The 16,645-nt window shown below is 39.9% G+C and overlaps 1 protein-coding gene across 1 annotated transcript in view; it reads right to left on the minus strand.

Moving 5' to 3' along the window:
* Nucleotides 1-1,642: 1,642 nt before the first annotated feature.
* LOC109412364 (insulin gene enhancer protein isl-1) overlaps nt 1,643-16,645 on the minus strand; it is a 199,237-nt gene continuing 184,234 nt past the window's right edge. The window contains exon 8 of the mRNA XM_019686014.3: nt 1,643-2,727. Coding sequence (XP_019541559.2) covers nt 2,557-2,727 — 171 coding nt within the window. The 3' untranslated portion in view covers nt 1,643-2,556. The remainder of the gene's footprint in view (nt 2,728-16,645) is intronic.

Below are 16,645 nucleotides of genomic sequence, written 5' to 3' on the forward strand. Positions count from 1 at the left end.
GAAGAAGACGCATATCTAACTTGTACACGTTTGGTTTTGTTGTTAGTCTGTTTTGTGATGTATTGAAAGCCGCAGGAGAAGCACCTAATATAGTTTTTATTTTTGCCGTTACGTTACTCCCGTGTTTTATTTCGTTCGATTGCAATTCTCGGTGATCGTCTAATAGGGACCTGGTATTCACGGCATTTCTGGAGGATTTGCCGTACGGTAATGATCTGGTCCGTTGTCGACCGTCCGTCGATGAAGCCGGCTTGATAACTTCCCACGAACTCATTCGTTTTAGGTGACATGCGACGAAAGATATGTGGGATAGTACTTTGTAGGCAGTATTCAAAATGGTGATCGCTCTGGAGTAGTGTGCGGTAGTTCGGCAGCAGCAAAGTTTCGCGCGCTCGCTTTGCTAGATTTTTGCGATTTTCTTTCCCCTTCTCTCTGCGGGGCTCCGACGACGGGACGCCAAGCAGTCAGTAGTGTGCGGTAGTTCGGCAGCAGCAAAGTTTCGCGCGCTCGCTTTGCTAGATTTTTGCGATTTTTTTTTCTCTGCGGGGCTCCGACGACGGGACGCCAAGCAGTCAGTAGTGTGCGGTAGTTCGGCAGCAGCAAAGTTTCGCGCGCTCGTTTTGCTAGATTTTTGCGATTTTTTTTCTCTTCTCTCTGCGGGGCTCCGACGACGGGACGAGTGTGCGCGCGCCGTGGTTCGAGTCGGTTCCGAATTTTTCGCTTCCCTTCGGCGCTAGTTTCCAGTACACTTTTAGTTGATAATAATTTTTTTTTTCATTTTTTGCATTTACACAAAAGAGTGAAAAATGTTAGTTCGGGTTCGCCGGTCGAGAAAAAATCCGGGCGCCGACAAGTGAGTCGCGTTCAGTGTATTTCTGTGTGGAATAGACTAAAGGTTTCTGCTCCCTAGTGGAGTGGAGACGCGTGATAGAGTTTCCTTTTTGGCTAGTTCTTGCGTCGAAAAGTGGTCAGTTGTTAACGGCGGTTTGTGTATATTGATCCATTGTCAAATCATATCACCAACCATAGGTGACTCCCGGACTGACAATGTACTTTACCCTACTAACAAAAAATTCCTTCCTGAGACAAACGTGGAGATGCAGCGATTCGCGGTCTTTTTAACAACGTTTGTCTTACTAACATTCCCTTCCATCCTCGATGACCGTAAGGACGTGGCCGGCGCCGTTATTGACCTTATTAAAGTTGAGAGCTCTCGACCTGTGTACATTGAGAATAGTAAGCTAGTCCCAAGCCCTATTCATTGGTTCCTTGTGCAATTTCGATTGCTCTGGTCAATCACGGAGTAGCAACTACGAATTGTGCGGTCATCTATGCTCATGCTCATGCTCAGTATTCAAAATGGTGATCGCTCTGATGTTCTTTTCTTGTGAATGGGGCAGATTACCCCTTCCTTTTACACCTCCGGTAGCTATTCAGTTTCCCAGATCCTGACTATCAACCGGGGCAGATAGGTGGCCAACTTTTCTGGGCCCATTTTGATGAGTTCAGCTGCGATCCATCCTGACCAGCTGCTTTCAAAAGTTAAAAAGGCTGCTTCAAAAATGTTATGAAAAAGTATTTTATAATAACTTACAATTCTGGCTGTCTTGGTCATGTTCTTTCTTCAAATGAAACGCATTCGTCAGATTAAAATTGATGATTTTTAATCGGTTTAATTTATTCTTCCATACAATCAATAATGGTTTGTATCATACAGAGTTTGCTTCAATTTCATTGCATTCTTCATCAAGAGATGGACTATCTCCATCGACTAAATCTCAAAAGTGATTCATTTCTATATTACAATCAATTTCCCTACATCTCCATATAGCGACTTTTTTATTCTCTCGTAAAACATAGTTAAGCTTGATTTTATTTCTTTATATTCTACTGTCATATACCACACATTCTAGAGTTTTGTGGATTCGGGTGTTGCTTGCTGGTGTGATAAATTAAAAAGAGCTATTTACAGACGAGATGAATTGCTTTACAAATTAAAACCTTAACACTTATGGAGACCATTGTAACTTTGAATTTGATTAGGCTAACCATCAGCAAGAGAGGAAAATGCCCTTCTGATATTTTTAAGTGTTCTTTTTTTCGATTTTTCTTTTCTTGCTATAGTACAATATTTACAGAGAAACAAAAAAGTTGTTTTTTTTTACAAACTGCGACAAACAAACGAACCAACAAATAAAAAGTACGATTGGCTAGATTTCTGAGGCTATCAACAGAATCAATCTCAGTGGGGCGTGTTACTGAAATAAGTTAAATTAATATCGTTGCCTGCACGTAAAACGTACTAAACTAAAGATCTTCCAATATCCTAAACTAAATCATTGCCACCTATCTGCCATCCATTGAACAGGATGTTTTCATGTTCTGTAGGAACCGCGAGCAAAAAAAAAACCTAAAACTAAACCTGGCATTTATCAAATTTTCTTTTCCTTGGCTGACATGAAGACACGCCTTCAAAAATAAAATTTTGATTTTCAAACGGGGCACAGATCACACTAGTTAGTAGTATTGATGAAGTCCAACTCCCTCTGCGAGAGTTTACGGGCTTCCCTGCATGCTGTCGTCACTTTCCAGATATGTCACATAGGAATCGGTACTGTCCGGATGGTGGTGCCCACTCATGTCCATGTGGGAGGCAATCGGTGGTCCCTGTCCCTGGGCGGGCATCTGCTGCATACCACCGCCGCCACCGACATCGTAACCGTGCATCTGGAGAAGACGGAAAAGGGAAATGATGTTAGGTAAGTTTGGCATGATCGTAATCTTTTCTTTTAAATTTGGTACAGAGTTATCATGGGTGAATCCTACTTGAATAGTATAGAGTAAGCGAAAGTCCCCGGAGTAGTATCAATTAAAACATTTAAAGGAAAATTATACCATTTACCAGAGCTGCGCGTTCTACGTATGATTGCTTTCTGCGTGACGTGAAAATCGTTGTCGGCGTCATGAACGCGCAGGTAGGAATGGAGAAAATGTACAGACCGGTAACCAGGCGAAACAGCCTGCACGCCGTATCGAATACTAACGGCCAGCGATGCGTAAGCTTTGCAGCCTTCCGTGGAATGGTAGTCCGAAGCACCTTCTTCCCCCGCAAAGATATCCACAAAGCCACCTGAGTCACCCGACCATCAAACAGAAAACCAAATCGACCGCGTTCTAATCGACGGTAAATTCTTCTCGCATATACCGAATATAAATTCGAATCATTACCAAGTCGCTGAATGCATGCGCTCAAAACGTGGTTTCCGACGGTTATTACCACGCGTGGAAGCCGAACGCCTCGGCTCAACATTGAGCAGCTGCGTAACGTAGAAGTGGCTCAAGACTACGCGCAGCAGCTAGCAGTGGCCCTACCAACGGAAGAGCAGCTTGGCGCAGCTACACTTGAAGATGGCTGGAGGGATATCCGATCCGCCATAGATAGTGCCTCGGCTGCAGCAGTAGGCTTCGCGATTCCGAATCACAGAAACGACTAGTGGGACGGCGAATATGAACAGTTGAAAAAAAAAACGAGAAGAATACAGGATGGGCGAGAGTGTTGCAACATCGTTCGAGGGCGAATGAGGTACGCTAGGGAACGTCCATAAATTACGTCACGCTTTGAGGGGGGAGAGGGAGTTCAGCAAAGTGTGACGACCCATACAAAATTTTCAGTGGTCCCATACAAAAAGTGGGGTGCCATACGTAGAGGGAGGGTCGAAAATGGTCGATTTTCGTGTGACGTAATTTATGGACGTTCCCCTATAGACAGGCGCGAAACATGCAGAGCTCAGTCTTTCAGAAGAAGAATCGCCAGCAGGAAGAACGAGATCGCGAAGCGATGGAAGAGCTGTACCGCGCTGAGGACACACGGAAGTTGTACGGGAAGCTGAACCGATCGCGCAGAGGCTTCGTGCCACAAGCCGACATGTGCCGAGACAAGTCGACAGGTGGCGACGTTACAAGCTCCGAAGATGGCGTGGTAAGATATAGGAGTACGAGCGCAGTACGAAAGACATCCGGCCTCAAACCTCCTGGAGATGGAGGAGGAGGTAGGCCGGTTGAAAAACAGCAAAGCAGCTGGAGCAGATCGACTACCAAGCGAGCTTCTAAAATACGGTAGAAAAGTACTGGTGAGAGCACTACACTAGGTCATTACCAAGATTTGAGAGCATGACCATGAGCATGAGATGACCGTACAATTCGTAGTTGCTACTCCGTTACTGATTAGAACAGTCAACATTGCACAGGGAACCAAAAGGAAGGGGCCTGGGTTTAGCTTTCCATCCTCAATGTGCAATTTCGAAAATTCAAAACTATATTGTCAGTACCGGTGCCGGCCACGTCCTTACGGTCATCGAGGAAGGGAAGGAATGTTGGTGTGACATCCGTTGCTACTAGAGACCGTGTGTACCTCCGCATCCCCACGGTTGTCACAGGAAGGAAGTTTGTTGGTGGGAGTGGGAGGGGATAGATAGTTACATAGATCTGGATTCACATTGGTAAGTGATGTGATCTATGCGACCCATGATATGATTTAGTCTTCCGGCAGCCGGCTGTCGGAAGAATACAATAATTTTATTGTATGTTTGTATATTGAATTTTATTATATACCGGGTATGGATAATTTTTAAACCACGCTTATGTCGGACCAACTCGCATTAAAGCACGTTCTAAGCTAATCGTTTCTTAGTAAAAATTAAACTGTATGTAATTCAGTTCAATGCCAATGATGGAAAACCGAAACACGCGCCATAGCTTTACGAGACAACGGAAGCTTAAAAAATGCCAGTGAATATTGCTTAACGATCGTTGTTTATAAGTTTCACTTATGTTCTTGTATTACTCTTTTCTCGCGTTCCCGTGTTAATAAGATTGCGGATAATTAAACCATTTTACATATTTATTACCGCGAATGCTCGCGACGCGTAATATAAATTGAAAATGTAAACTAAGGAATTATTTAATTTTTGCTTAAGAAAAAAATATACCAAAAAATAAAATTATCGTACGTGTTCGAACAGACGCGAAATTATGAAACTTGGCACGAATAAATCGACGCGGACAACGCGGTCTACTTGTCACTGAATCGTACGGTAATCTTGACGTTTCGTCGATTTGATCGCTGATTGTCTGCTTGTAAATCTGAAATAGAAATAGAAAATAGTATTAGATGGTGATACGTTCTCTACAGTTATGTTTTTGTAAACTATGTTATTCATGTATATGATAAATTTACCATTATCCCTCTGAAACAAAAGGTATTAGCGGTGGAAAAAAATATTTAAAAAAAATATATATATAGAGAAAAAATAACAGTAAAAACCAAATCCTGATCCTGGAATGTTCCTGCATTTGAATTAACCAGGCTGGCAAATAGCAAAATCAAAATGTGATATGGTAGATCTTACGCCGTAACGCATCATTCCAAGGTGATCTACCCACGTTTCGGGTACCACCTGGGCCGGTGCACCCAACCTGGGCATCCGCCGATGTGGCTAAGTCAACTTCACATCAAATAATCCAACTCCCGGTACACGATGAGATACGTATAGTATCTAATCCTATGCAAAAATTCAAAACATTTGGTATGAAATTGACTCAGTTCTAGGGGCAAGCGTCCTAAATAGGAACACCTGCCCAAGCGGCACAAGACCCTATTGCAGTTTAGACTTGGGTATCGTTTATATTTTACTACGGCCAATGTGTTCATGTATACATTTGTATTAGTTGTCACTCATTCTCTTTTTACTTATGCTTAATACAATATATAAGCGAACTGTTAGTCGGTAGCTAGTATATAATGCTTATACGCTATCTAAGTACGATCAGAATTTCACTACTACTACTTCAAACAAACAAGCCTATTGGAGCGTCAGCGTCACGTGATTTCAAGTTTGAGATCACCACAGGTCATTACCAAGATTTTAGAGGAAAAAGTATTACCGGAGGAATGGAAGGAAGGTATCGTGTGCCCTCTACAAAAAGGACGGCAAGTTGGATTGCGGGAACTATCGCGCGATCACACGACTGAGCGCGGCCTACAAAATACTCCTTCAAATTCTAAGTCGTAGTCTATCACTGTTTGCAAGAGAAATCGTGGGGCAATATCAGGCTGGATTAATAGGCGATCGCGCTACAACGGCCAGATCTTCGCCATCCGCCAGGTATTGCAGAAATGCCGCGAATAGAATACAACACATCACTTGTTCATCGATTTCAAATCGGCGTATGATACAATCGATCGAGAACAGCTATGGCAGATTATGCACGAATACGGATTCCCGGATAAACTGATATGATTAATCATGGCCACGATGGATCGAGTGATGTGGGTAGTTCGAGTATCAGCGACACTCTCGAGTTCCTTCGAATCTCGCAGAGGGTTATGGTGATGGTTTTTCGTGCTTGGTATTTAACATTGCTTTAGAGGGTGTAGTGTAATACTCATGTTGATTCACCACTTTAAACATGAGTGGAACGATTTTCACGATGTCACGATATTATAGCTCGCAAATTGGAGACGATGGCGCGAAAGTACAAGAATGAAGACAGACGAATCGGATTAGTCATTAATGTGTCGAAGACAAAGTACAAGCTCGCAAAGGGCTCCAGGGAGGAATCACCGCGCCCGCCACCCCGAATTTCTATTGACGGTGATGAAATCGAGGCGGTTGAAGAATTCGTGTACTTATTCGGCTGACTGCTGAGAGAGAAATTCAGAGGCGCATTGTGGCAGGAAATCGAGCTTACTTAGGACTCCACAGAACTCTACGATTGAACGAAGTTCGCCGTCACACGAAACATAGACATGGAACACAGACTCTTAGTGCAGAGGATCAACACGCCCTTGGAATTTTCGAACGGAAGGTATTGCGTACCATCTACGGCAGATGGAAAACGGCACTTGATGAGGGCGAATGAACCACGAGCTGCATCAGCTGCTGAGAAAACCATCCAGAGGCTACGGTGGACGGGTCACGTCATCAGGATGTCGGAACCCGAATAAAATGGTTCTCGAGAGTTATCCGACCGGTACAAGAAGACGTGGTGCGCAGCGAGCTAGATGGGTCGATCAAGTGGAAGACGATTTGCGGACTCTTGGCTAAGTGCGGAACTGGAGACACACAGTCATGTACCAATACCGAGTAAAATGGAGACGGCTACTACGTAGAGCAAAGGACACTCAGGCCTTAGTCTGACCGGTAAGGTAAGTAACAGAGCTGCGGAAACACACGTGAATCCCACATTCCGGAAACACCGATGATGACAAGAAAGCATACTATGTGCAGCTCGGACGCGAATACGGCCGCTGCCCAAGCCACGATGTCAAAATCATCGTAGCATCTATCTAAACATTCAAGTAGCCCAGGAAAAGGATTTTAAAACGGAGATTGGAAAGTTCAGCGCCCACCAGCTGACGAACGAAAATGGCCTACGACTCATCCATTTCGCCGCCCCCCAAAACCATGGTCATACGATACCGGCGACCGTCACTGCACAACCTAGGACGACTAAAGCCACCGAATGTCGTCGCAGTATATCCGCAGAATCTCGAAGCAGCGCTGCCAGACGAAGGCGAGTTCGATATGCAGTCTCTAGAGGACTGCTGTACCATAATAAAAACAGCCATCAACGACGCAGCCAAGAACACCATCGGTACGTGGAACAAAGTCGACCCAACTAACAATCGCCAGCCGCAAACAAGCATGCATGCTGAATTGTTGCTTAATAATAGTAATTATAGCTGAACTAAAATTATGCTGTACACGTTACTGTACAAATGCTTTGAACAAGTAGCCAATGTTCAACTTTTCGTATTGGTATGAACAATGATAATTTAAAACACTTTTCAAGCGTTTAATAAGATTTTTATTCGACTCGCCCTAATTCCTTTACAACATAGTTTAACAAGACTTTTTTCTGCTCTTGTTAAGTTTATGTACAAATTAAAACATGTATCTGTATAATGTGTTTTTCACAAGTCAAATAAGCGCTTCCGTTTCATCATACTTCGACTCAGAGTACATGATGAAAAACACGTGTGTTTTACTGAACAACAGCTGAATTAATCTGTTGTTCAGTCGTTAATCATAATGTTGTGCTAATTCACCACTGCTGAATAGGAGTCGAAGTCTGATCATTATTAAACCACGGGAAGTTTATGTTTTGATTGTAGCGCTGCAATTCATCATCTATAGGATGGCGCAGATAGAAAGGCATGCGGCTGGCAATCGACGAGTCTCGAATTCGAATCTGGATTCAGGTAAATGTATATGTATGTATATGTAGTTATTATTTCACAATATTAGTTCACAGCATTAATTTCCCATGATACACTCTCGTGGGAATTGAAAAAAAAAATGTTTTTAATCATGTTTGCTAAAGCTGAATAACAGCTTTACTATATAGTTGTAAAACGATTTAACAACAAACAGTGGAGTTGGTTCACAACACTATGCTTTATAGTTTCTCCAAATTTGTATGAACAAAACCCGAATAAAGGTTGTGCCTGAAAATTATCAAAATGTTATTCAGCATCATGCTGAATCAATTCGTCGTAAAGGTGCTTGTAAAATGAGTGATTGTTAGTTGGGGACGGAATGAAGGGCTCGACTAAGTATGCAGAGCGGTGTTAAAGGAGAAAAACGCATCGTGGGTGGTGATGCTGCAGCAAGGCACCCGTTAGAACTAGGAACGTTACAATCAGAAACAGAAACATTCTGGAGAAAAAATGCCGCCCAGAAGAAGCGGAGTCAAAGAAAATGGAACTGCTGTGCCGTTCCCAAGAAACACGGAAGTTCTACCAGAAGTTCAACGCATCCTCGTCCTCGCTCATCAAGATGGGCCCAGAAAAGTTAGCCACGTGGTTTACCTGGGAAACCAAACAGTTATTGGAATAGTGGAAGGAAGTGGAATGTTGGAATGCGAAAACTTGTGTGCAGGAGAATAGTGTGTGGCGGCGAAGAACGTACTACAAGTTCGCTGCACTCTACGGACGGGACAACAACCCTGCAAATCCGGTGGTCGCAAGAGATCCGAATGGTACAAGTAGACCTGGAGGGCAGCGTGCAAGGTGGGCGGACCAGGTGCAGAATGATCTTGCAAGTGAAGGACACAGCCGAGGATGGAGCACTGCAGCCACGAACCGAGTGTTGTGACGAAGAATTGTTGATTCAGTTTTGTTATAGGGTTTTTGACCCCATTCCTGGCACAACAGGTAAACAAAATTGTGCATTATGTACCTAAATTCACAACGAAATTACCATTTTCGTCCACTTCTTCCATTTGAATCAGATACCCTATTGCGTAAACTTGTTGTTAACAGTGATTGTTGTGAAGATTTTCTGCCGGTAAGTTGATTTTAAACGAGTTTACTGCACCTAGTCCAGCACCAATTCTCAGCACCAGTGCCGAACTTCCAGCAAAATCGAGAAATCACTTCGGCATCCATCTTTGTGCTGCCGAAGTGCACTTGTCTGCGTGTAATATTTGTTCTGAGCACTTGTGCGGCTTCAGAGTGAAAGTGTAGTTCATTGGCTGTGGATCCCGCTGCGGAAATGTTGCGGGAGATGATTACCTACGGAAGTGCGTTTGGAAAACAGAGGCAAGTGATATTTAGTTTGGTTTGGCTGTGAGGTGCAGGGAATTGACGCGGGTGCCCAAGCAGTTGGAAACCCGAATTATGATGTAAAATGAAATGCAAATTGGGGAAACTTTCGAGGTGGTCAGGTCTACATTGGATAATTAACGGCATTATTAACGGCAGGCAATAACGCCATAAAATACGAAGGCGCATTATTGCCCGTTGTGAAGATTTATAGATTCCGACGCAAATAAATGATTAGGCTCATTTTCAGCGTAGGTGCACTATAAATATTTGTCTACAATGCAAAACTATCACCAAATGTGTACCTAACAACACAGCGTAAAATATTCACCAGGACGCGGTTTGATTTTATATCTGTGGGCCCACGCAAGAAAAATCCACGCAACTAATTTTCGCGCAGGAGTCTAAACAGGTGGAATCTCCGCAATATCAGTGGAAGTCGGGCCTCCTACACGCAGGGCTGGTAGCGATGAATGACGTTGAAAATAGTTATTTTAGTGACCTCACTGAACAAAATAGTGACCAAATAGTGACTTTCAGATGCGAAAATAGTGACTAAATAGTGACTTTCAGGATAGATCAATATAACTGAAAAGATATAGGGTGACCCAGAAAGTATGGGCACAATTTTGCAGCTCTGTCATTTGGGAATGGATATCGTGCCTTAACCTCTTCGCGCCCACGACTTTTTTCAATGTTTTGAATGGAAATAAATTATTTTAATAACAAGTGCTCGTACAAAATTTGTTAGAAATCACTCAAATTTATCGAAATCATAAAAAAATGGTTGGTAATCAATGGTTATTGATTGTTTATCAATAGATTCACTATTGAATAAAAAAGTAGAGTGCACAAGTAGTCTAATAAGCTTATAACCTCTTTTAAATAACTCTTTTACAATATTGAAGTGAACTGGTTTCAATTGCCTTTTTAAGGTGTTTATTGGCCTCAGCAAATAGCCAAGAAGTAAAATGAGATCATAATTAAATCTATTACAGACAACACTGATGACCTTAATACATCAAAATCACAAACTGGGGCCAATGAAACCAGTAGATATAGTCCAGTGTTTCCCAAACTTTTAGGAGGTATCGCCCCCTTGGAGCTTGAGAAAAACTTTTTCGCCCCCCTAAATGAGATCTATTTTTTTATGAAAAAAGGCTGAAACTTTGTTGGGCTAAAGCCCTCAAAAACCCACTACTGTGGCGAAATTGATATTAAATGTATCTAAATTAGTATCTCTCTTATTAAAAAACACACTATTGCATGTATAACAATACATTTTGAAATCATGTTTGTGCTATAGATATTCTTGAACAAAAACGAGCAAACAGAACGGACTGTAAACATTTACGAAAACTCGTTATTTTACATCAGATATTTTACTAGTGTTTTTGAAAATGGTTCTCCTACTGGTGATATATTGAAATACAATTTTAAAAATATTTTTATACAGAAAGAACAAATCAGGAATATATCTGTGTATTTTCAAATGTAGTCAGCTTTTCAAAGTAAATGCAATTAATGAAAAGCCAGTATAAATTGGAAAAACTTCTATTGTCAAATAAGTAAATATGCAACAGTCATTACTCGGTTTTGAGGGAAATCAACGCTGAATTTCGTGAAAAAAAAAATCAAAATAGCTACTAGTAATAAGTTTGAAATTTTCAAACAATGTGTGATAGCTCCCATCCAAAACGAGTTCTGGAATTCGTCTGAAACATCATGATTTTGATTAAAAATTCCATGGAAAAAAACGCTTATGAATTAAAACCAAAATTTTCTCGTCAAGTAAAATACGGTTCTTCTTATAATCTCTTATAAAAGTTTCTTCATAGTTTCTTAACATGTATTATATTAGATCTCCATAATTCCTAGGAATTATTTAGGAAATTCATATAGCAGTCTTATTGGTGTTTTTTTTTCTTGGAATTTTGACGAAAAGTCTTCATAAACATAAAAAAATCTGTAAAATGTAGTCGATCTCAAAACAGACATTTTTTAATAATCCTAGAAGCAACAAAATTTGAAATGTTAGGGATTTCAAATGATTCAGTTGACATTCTGGACTAGTATTTCAATACTTTTGATTTTTTTCAATTAATCATAAAATCGCCCCCTTTTTTAGTATTTTCGCCCCCCAATTTTGGTTTTCCACATTTTCGCCCCCTTCGGCGGCCTGATTTTCGCCCCCTGGGGGGCGATTTCGCCCACTTTGGGAATCACCGATATAGTCCATGAAGACGATGAATCAACTGTGTAAGAAGAGGCCAGAAATGATGCGTGCATTCCGATCAAATTATTCTGAACAAAAAGGTTTAGTAAGCGATTGATTCCTTTGAACCCCTCAAAGTGCCGGGTAGGGATTTTTCCTGTACTACTTCAGAAGCGTAAAGACATCTTAACACTTATTTTAACCAAGTTGTTCCGATTAAGCTTATCATTAAGCAATATCTCTACAGATGGGAGAGAAGTTTGAATCACTTTCATCCCAAAGGCACATGAGAAGCATAGATCATCACCAAAAACCTACAGGTACAAAAGTTTATCGTCCATTACAGGGGATAGACAAAATGATCGGGACAGGCAAAATTCTCACTTTTCAAAAAATGTACTGTAAGTTATCGAAAAGTGCACAAATATTTTCAAATTTTCACTAGGGGTACTCACTAAACAGATGAAATTGCTGCGTAAGCTATGATTATCTGCTAATTTGAAATGTTTCATGATTGTGCGAATGAAATACTCAAAGATTGCCTTAATGATCGCGACGTTTAATCAGTTTAATCAGTTTACGCTGAAGTGAATCCTTCTACTGTAAGTTGATCAACTAGTTGTGTATCAATGGTCCAAATTTTGAAAAGATCTGTCCATTCTACATAAAGTTAAAAATATTCTAGGAAAAAGCATAATTATCCGATAGCCACCATTGAACTGTTGTACATATCTCCAGATTCAATTGACCGAATGCATTTAAATTTTGAGCGTTTATGCATAATACAATGAGCTGTGAAAAACCGATAATTTTGTCTATCCCCTGTATGTTGTGAATAATGGAAAACACTAGGAGAGTATATAAAATCGGCATATTTAACAAAAAAACTGATTGAGTCAGAATCAATTTGTACAACAAGAGGAAATATCCTCGGTAAAAGCATTTTATAAGCTGGTTACAAAATTGGAAAGATCCTTTGAAGCAAATGAAATTTTCTTTTACCGCGCTTCTTGACGTTTAAGGAATGGTCGATTTTGTAACTATTTTGTTCAGTAACTTACTGACAGTAAGGTCACTAAAATAACTATTTTCGACATCATACGATTAAATGAGAATTGCTGTCAAGATGAAGTTTTGACAAATGCATTGTTAATTGGATTTAATTTGCACCCAAAATAGTTGAAAATAGTGACTTTTTGATAGAAAAAGTGACTTTAGTTGAAAAACCTAAAAAATAGTGACTTTTTAGTGACCAGCATGAAAATAGTGACCAAGTCACTAAGTAGTGACTCACTACCAGGCCTGCTACACGGGCTCCACAGCACTATGCTGTGGCTATGCTCGAGGAGAACATGAAAACACTTGAAGTGTTCAAAAGGCAGGTGCTTAGGATCATATTTAGCGGTGTGCAGGAGAACGATGTGCATTCGGGAGGTGACAAAGCTGGAAGGATACGTTGGGCAGGGCATGTTATGAGAAAGCTGGTAAACAACCCTGCAAAGCTAGTGCAAGAGATCCGAACGGTGAAGGCCTGGAGGGCAGCGTGCAAGGTGGGTGGATCAGAAAAGAATAGAATTGGCGAGCGTTGGGCGTGACCAAGGGTGAAGAGCGGCACACGCAAACCGAATTATGGCGTTATATTTTTGATTGACTGTTAACACTTAAACTACCGAGGGGGTAAAAACTCCCGCGAACTACCAAGGGTCCAAAAAAAGTCGGAAGTCCAATTTTGACAAGGCATTTCTCGGCCGTTTTTCAACCGATTTCAAAACTTTTTTTTGCGATGAAACCGGACAGGTATCAAGATCATCGTCCATTTTAAATAATATGAAATAGATGCGTCTACCCAAAGTTATTAAGCAAAAGGCACTTCCTAGTTTTTTTTTAGAGTGCATTTTTTGCGCACATTGATCAATAAAACAAAATTTAAAGCGATGACATATGGTTTTTTCGACTCTAAATCATGCGTACAGCTGGAGTGAACATGTTTGTGCAAAATTAGTGATTTTTCAGTACACTGATAATTTAACTTAATAAAAAAACTGCTAAAATACTCTATTTTTCATATAAAATAAGCAATAAATCAAAATTCAAAGCGATGACATATAGTTTTTTTGGTCTTAAATTGTTCGTAGAATTGTACTCGACATTTTTGATGAACAATTAAAATGTTCTAATTACACTCTTATTTTGTTTTACCCGGAAAACTACAAAAATTCCATATTTTTTACACAAATAAGTCAACAAAACTAAATTTAAAACGATAATATGTAGTTTTTTAGCCTTGAAATGTTCGTAGCAGTTTGGGGGACATACTTGAAGAATAATAGTGATGTTTTCATTACACTCAAATTTTGATTCACTCAAAAATCAACGAAAGCACCACATTTTTCACGCAAAGTGGTTAACAAAAATAATGGCTTACAATGCAAAGTAGTATTTTACCTTTAAATTATTCGTGAAAGCGTACTGGACGTTCTTTATGAGTAATAGTGATGTTTTCATGACACACTTAATTTATTTTACTCGAAAAGCTACAAAAATACCATAATTTTCATACAAAACAGTCAATGAAACAAAATTTAAAGCCATAACATGTAGTTGTATGGCCTTAAATTTTCCGTTACAATGTTCTGGACCTGTTTTTGATAAAATGTTGATGTTTACATTACACTAATATTTTGTGTTATAAAAAATGTACGAAAATACCACAAAAAAGCGGATAAGCCAAAATTTAAAGAAATGATATGTAGTTATTCAACTTTGAATTTATAATAGTAGTTTAGTGGGTTTATTTGAACAATCTTAGTGAATTTTTTTATTACACTCGGAATACTAGGAAAATACCACATTTTTCACACAAATAGTCAACAAATAAAAATATAAGGCAATGCATTCAGGTTTTTTGGCTTGATTTTTTTCGTGAAATGATGAACGTTGAACAATACCGCCTTCATGACACTCTTAATTCATTTTACCAAACAAGTTTTTAAAATACCATAATTTTCTTACAAAATAGTCAATAAAACAAAATTTAAAGCAATGACTTGTAGTTGTTAATTTTAAAATTTTCTGTTGTCGAAATTTTATCAAATACATGTATGTCCTCCTCTCCTCTCTCCTCTTCTTGGCGTAACGTCCTCACTGGGACAAAGCCTGCTTCTCAGCTTAGTGTTCTATGAGCACTTCCACAGTTATTAACTGAGAGCTTCCTCTGCCAATGACCATTTTGCATGTGTATATCGTGTGGCAGGCACGAAGATACTCTATGCCCAAGGAAGTCAAGGAAATTTCCTTTACGAAAAGATCCTGGACCGACCGGGAATCGAACCCGTCACCCTCAGCATGGTCATGCTGAATACCCGTGCGTTTACCGCCTCGGCTATATGGGCCCTGTAAAATACATGTATGTACTAGACATGTATTTGATAAAATTTTGATGTTCACATCACATCCACGTTTTGTTTTACTAAAAAATCACGAATGTGCCATATTTTTCACACAAAATAGCCAATAACACAAAATTTAAAACACACACATGCAGATTTCTATTACTGACTTTTTGTACCAGTTTCAGGTTATCTACTACCTGAAAAAAAAAAACAAGGCAAACCGAAAATTCACCAAAGATTTTTTTAATTTATTTTTATTTGAGCCCATTTGCGTTTCCTGAACATGCAGAAAAATAAACGGAAATCCCGTGAAAATGAAAAAAAGTTACGAACTTAACTGGTTTTCAAAGTTAAGGTTAGGTTATGTGTCTTTATTATAGAGATTTTCAGCCTTCTTTCATTCCTGTTTTTTGGGATTCCTTTTCAAATTCCTCTCGGAGATTCTTTCGTATTCCTTTCGACGTTTTTACCCTAGATTCAAACAGTTCTTTTCGGAAAAAATCCTGGAGAGTATTGCAGGATTTCTGAAATCCAAATATTTCTCCTGAAGGATTTTATGAGAATCCTATAGATTTTCTTCCAGAGGTTTTCCCATATTTGCTCTCAGAGCCTCTCGTTGGATTTTTCCTCCTGCGTTTTGCCCAAACAAATTTTCGTGGAATTTATTCTCTTTTCTCCGGGAATATACATCAGATGTTGTCGTAGAATTTCTCTTAGAGTTTCTCTCGGAATTTCTCTTGAAAGTTTTCCGCGATTTCTTCCGGTATTCCTCTTGGTACTTCTCCGTGAGATTTTTCTGGGATTTCCAAGGTTTTTACAGAAACTATTGCTGGAATTTCAAATGAGGCTCCTCCCGGATTTTAAAGGAGTTTTTCACGAGTTTTCTAAAGGAATTGTTTCTGGGATTTCTCCCTAAGTTTCAAGCAATTTCAATGATTTTTTTTCTGGAGTTTCTCCCCGGATTTCTACAGAAGTTACATTCGGGATATTTTATAAAGGTTCTTGCGAAAGTTTTTTTAAGTTTCACCTGAGATTACACTCAGAGTTTGTGCCCTAGAAGCTAAAATACAGAGCTCCAAACTGAAGCATTTTGTATGAAAATCGGTCAATGCGTCCAGTACTGTACTTTTCTAGAAATGTTTCTCGGAAAACCTCCTGCCTGAGATAACCTACAAAATTCATTGTTGTAAATAACCGGAGACATGTCGGAATGAATCCACGTGATTTTTGCGATTATGCAATGAGGAACGAGAGAGAAACTTCAGAAGAAATCCTGAGAAGAACTGGGAAATCTCGGAAAAAATCTCTGGTAGGAAATATTTAGAAAATTCATGAAAGAACTCTGAAAATCTCTAAGAGAAATCCCGGGAGAAACTCCGGATGAAAACCAGCGAAGAAATTCAGGAGAAATATCGGAAAACTTTTTGGCAG

This window comes from Aedes albopictus, chromosome 2 (genome assembly GCF_035046485.1).
Source record: "Aedes albopictus strain Foshan chromosome 2, AalbF5, whole genome shotgun sequence".
In the NCBI taxonomy this organism is placed as follows: domain Eukaryota; kingdom Metazoa; phylum Arthropoda; class Insecta; order Diptera; family Culicidae; genus Aedes; species Aedes albopictus.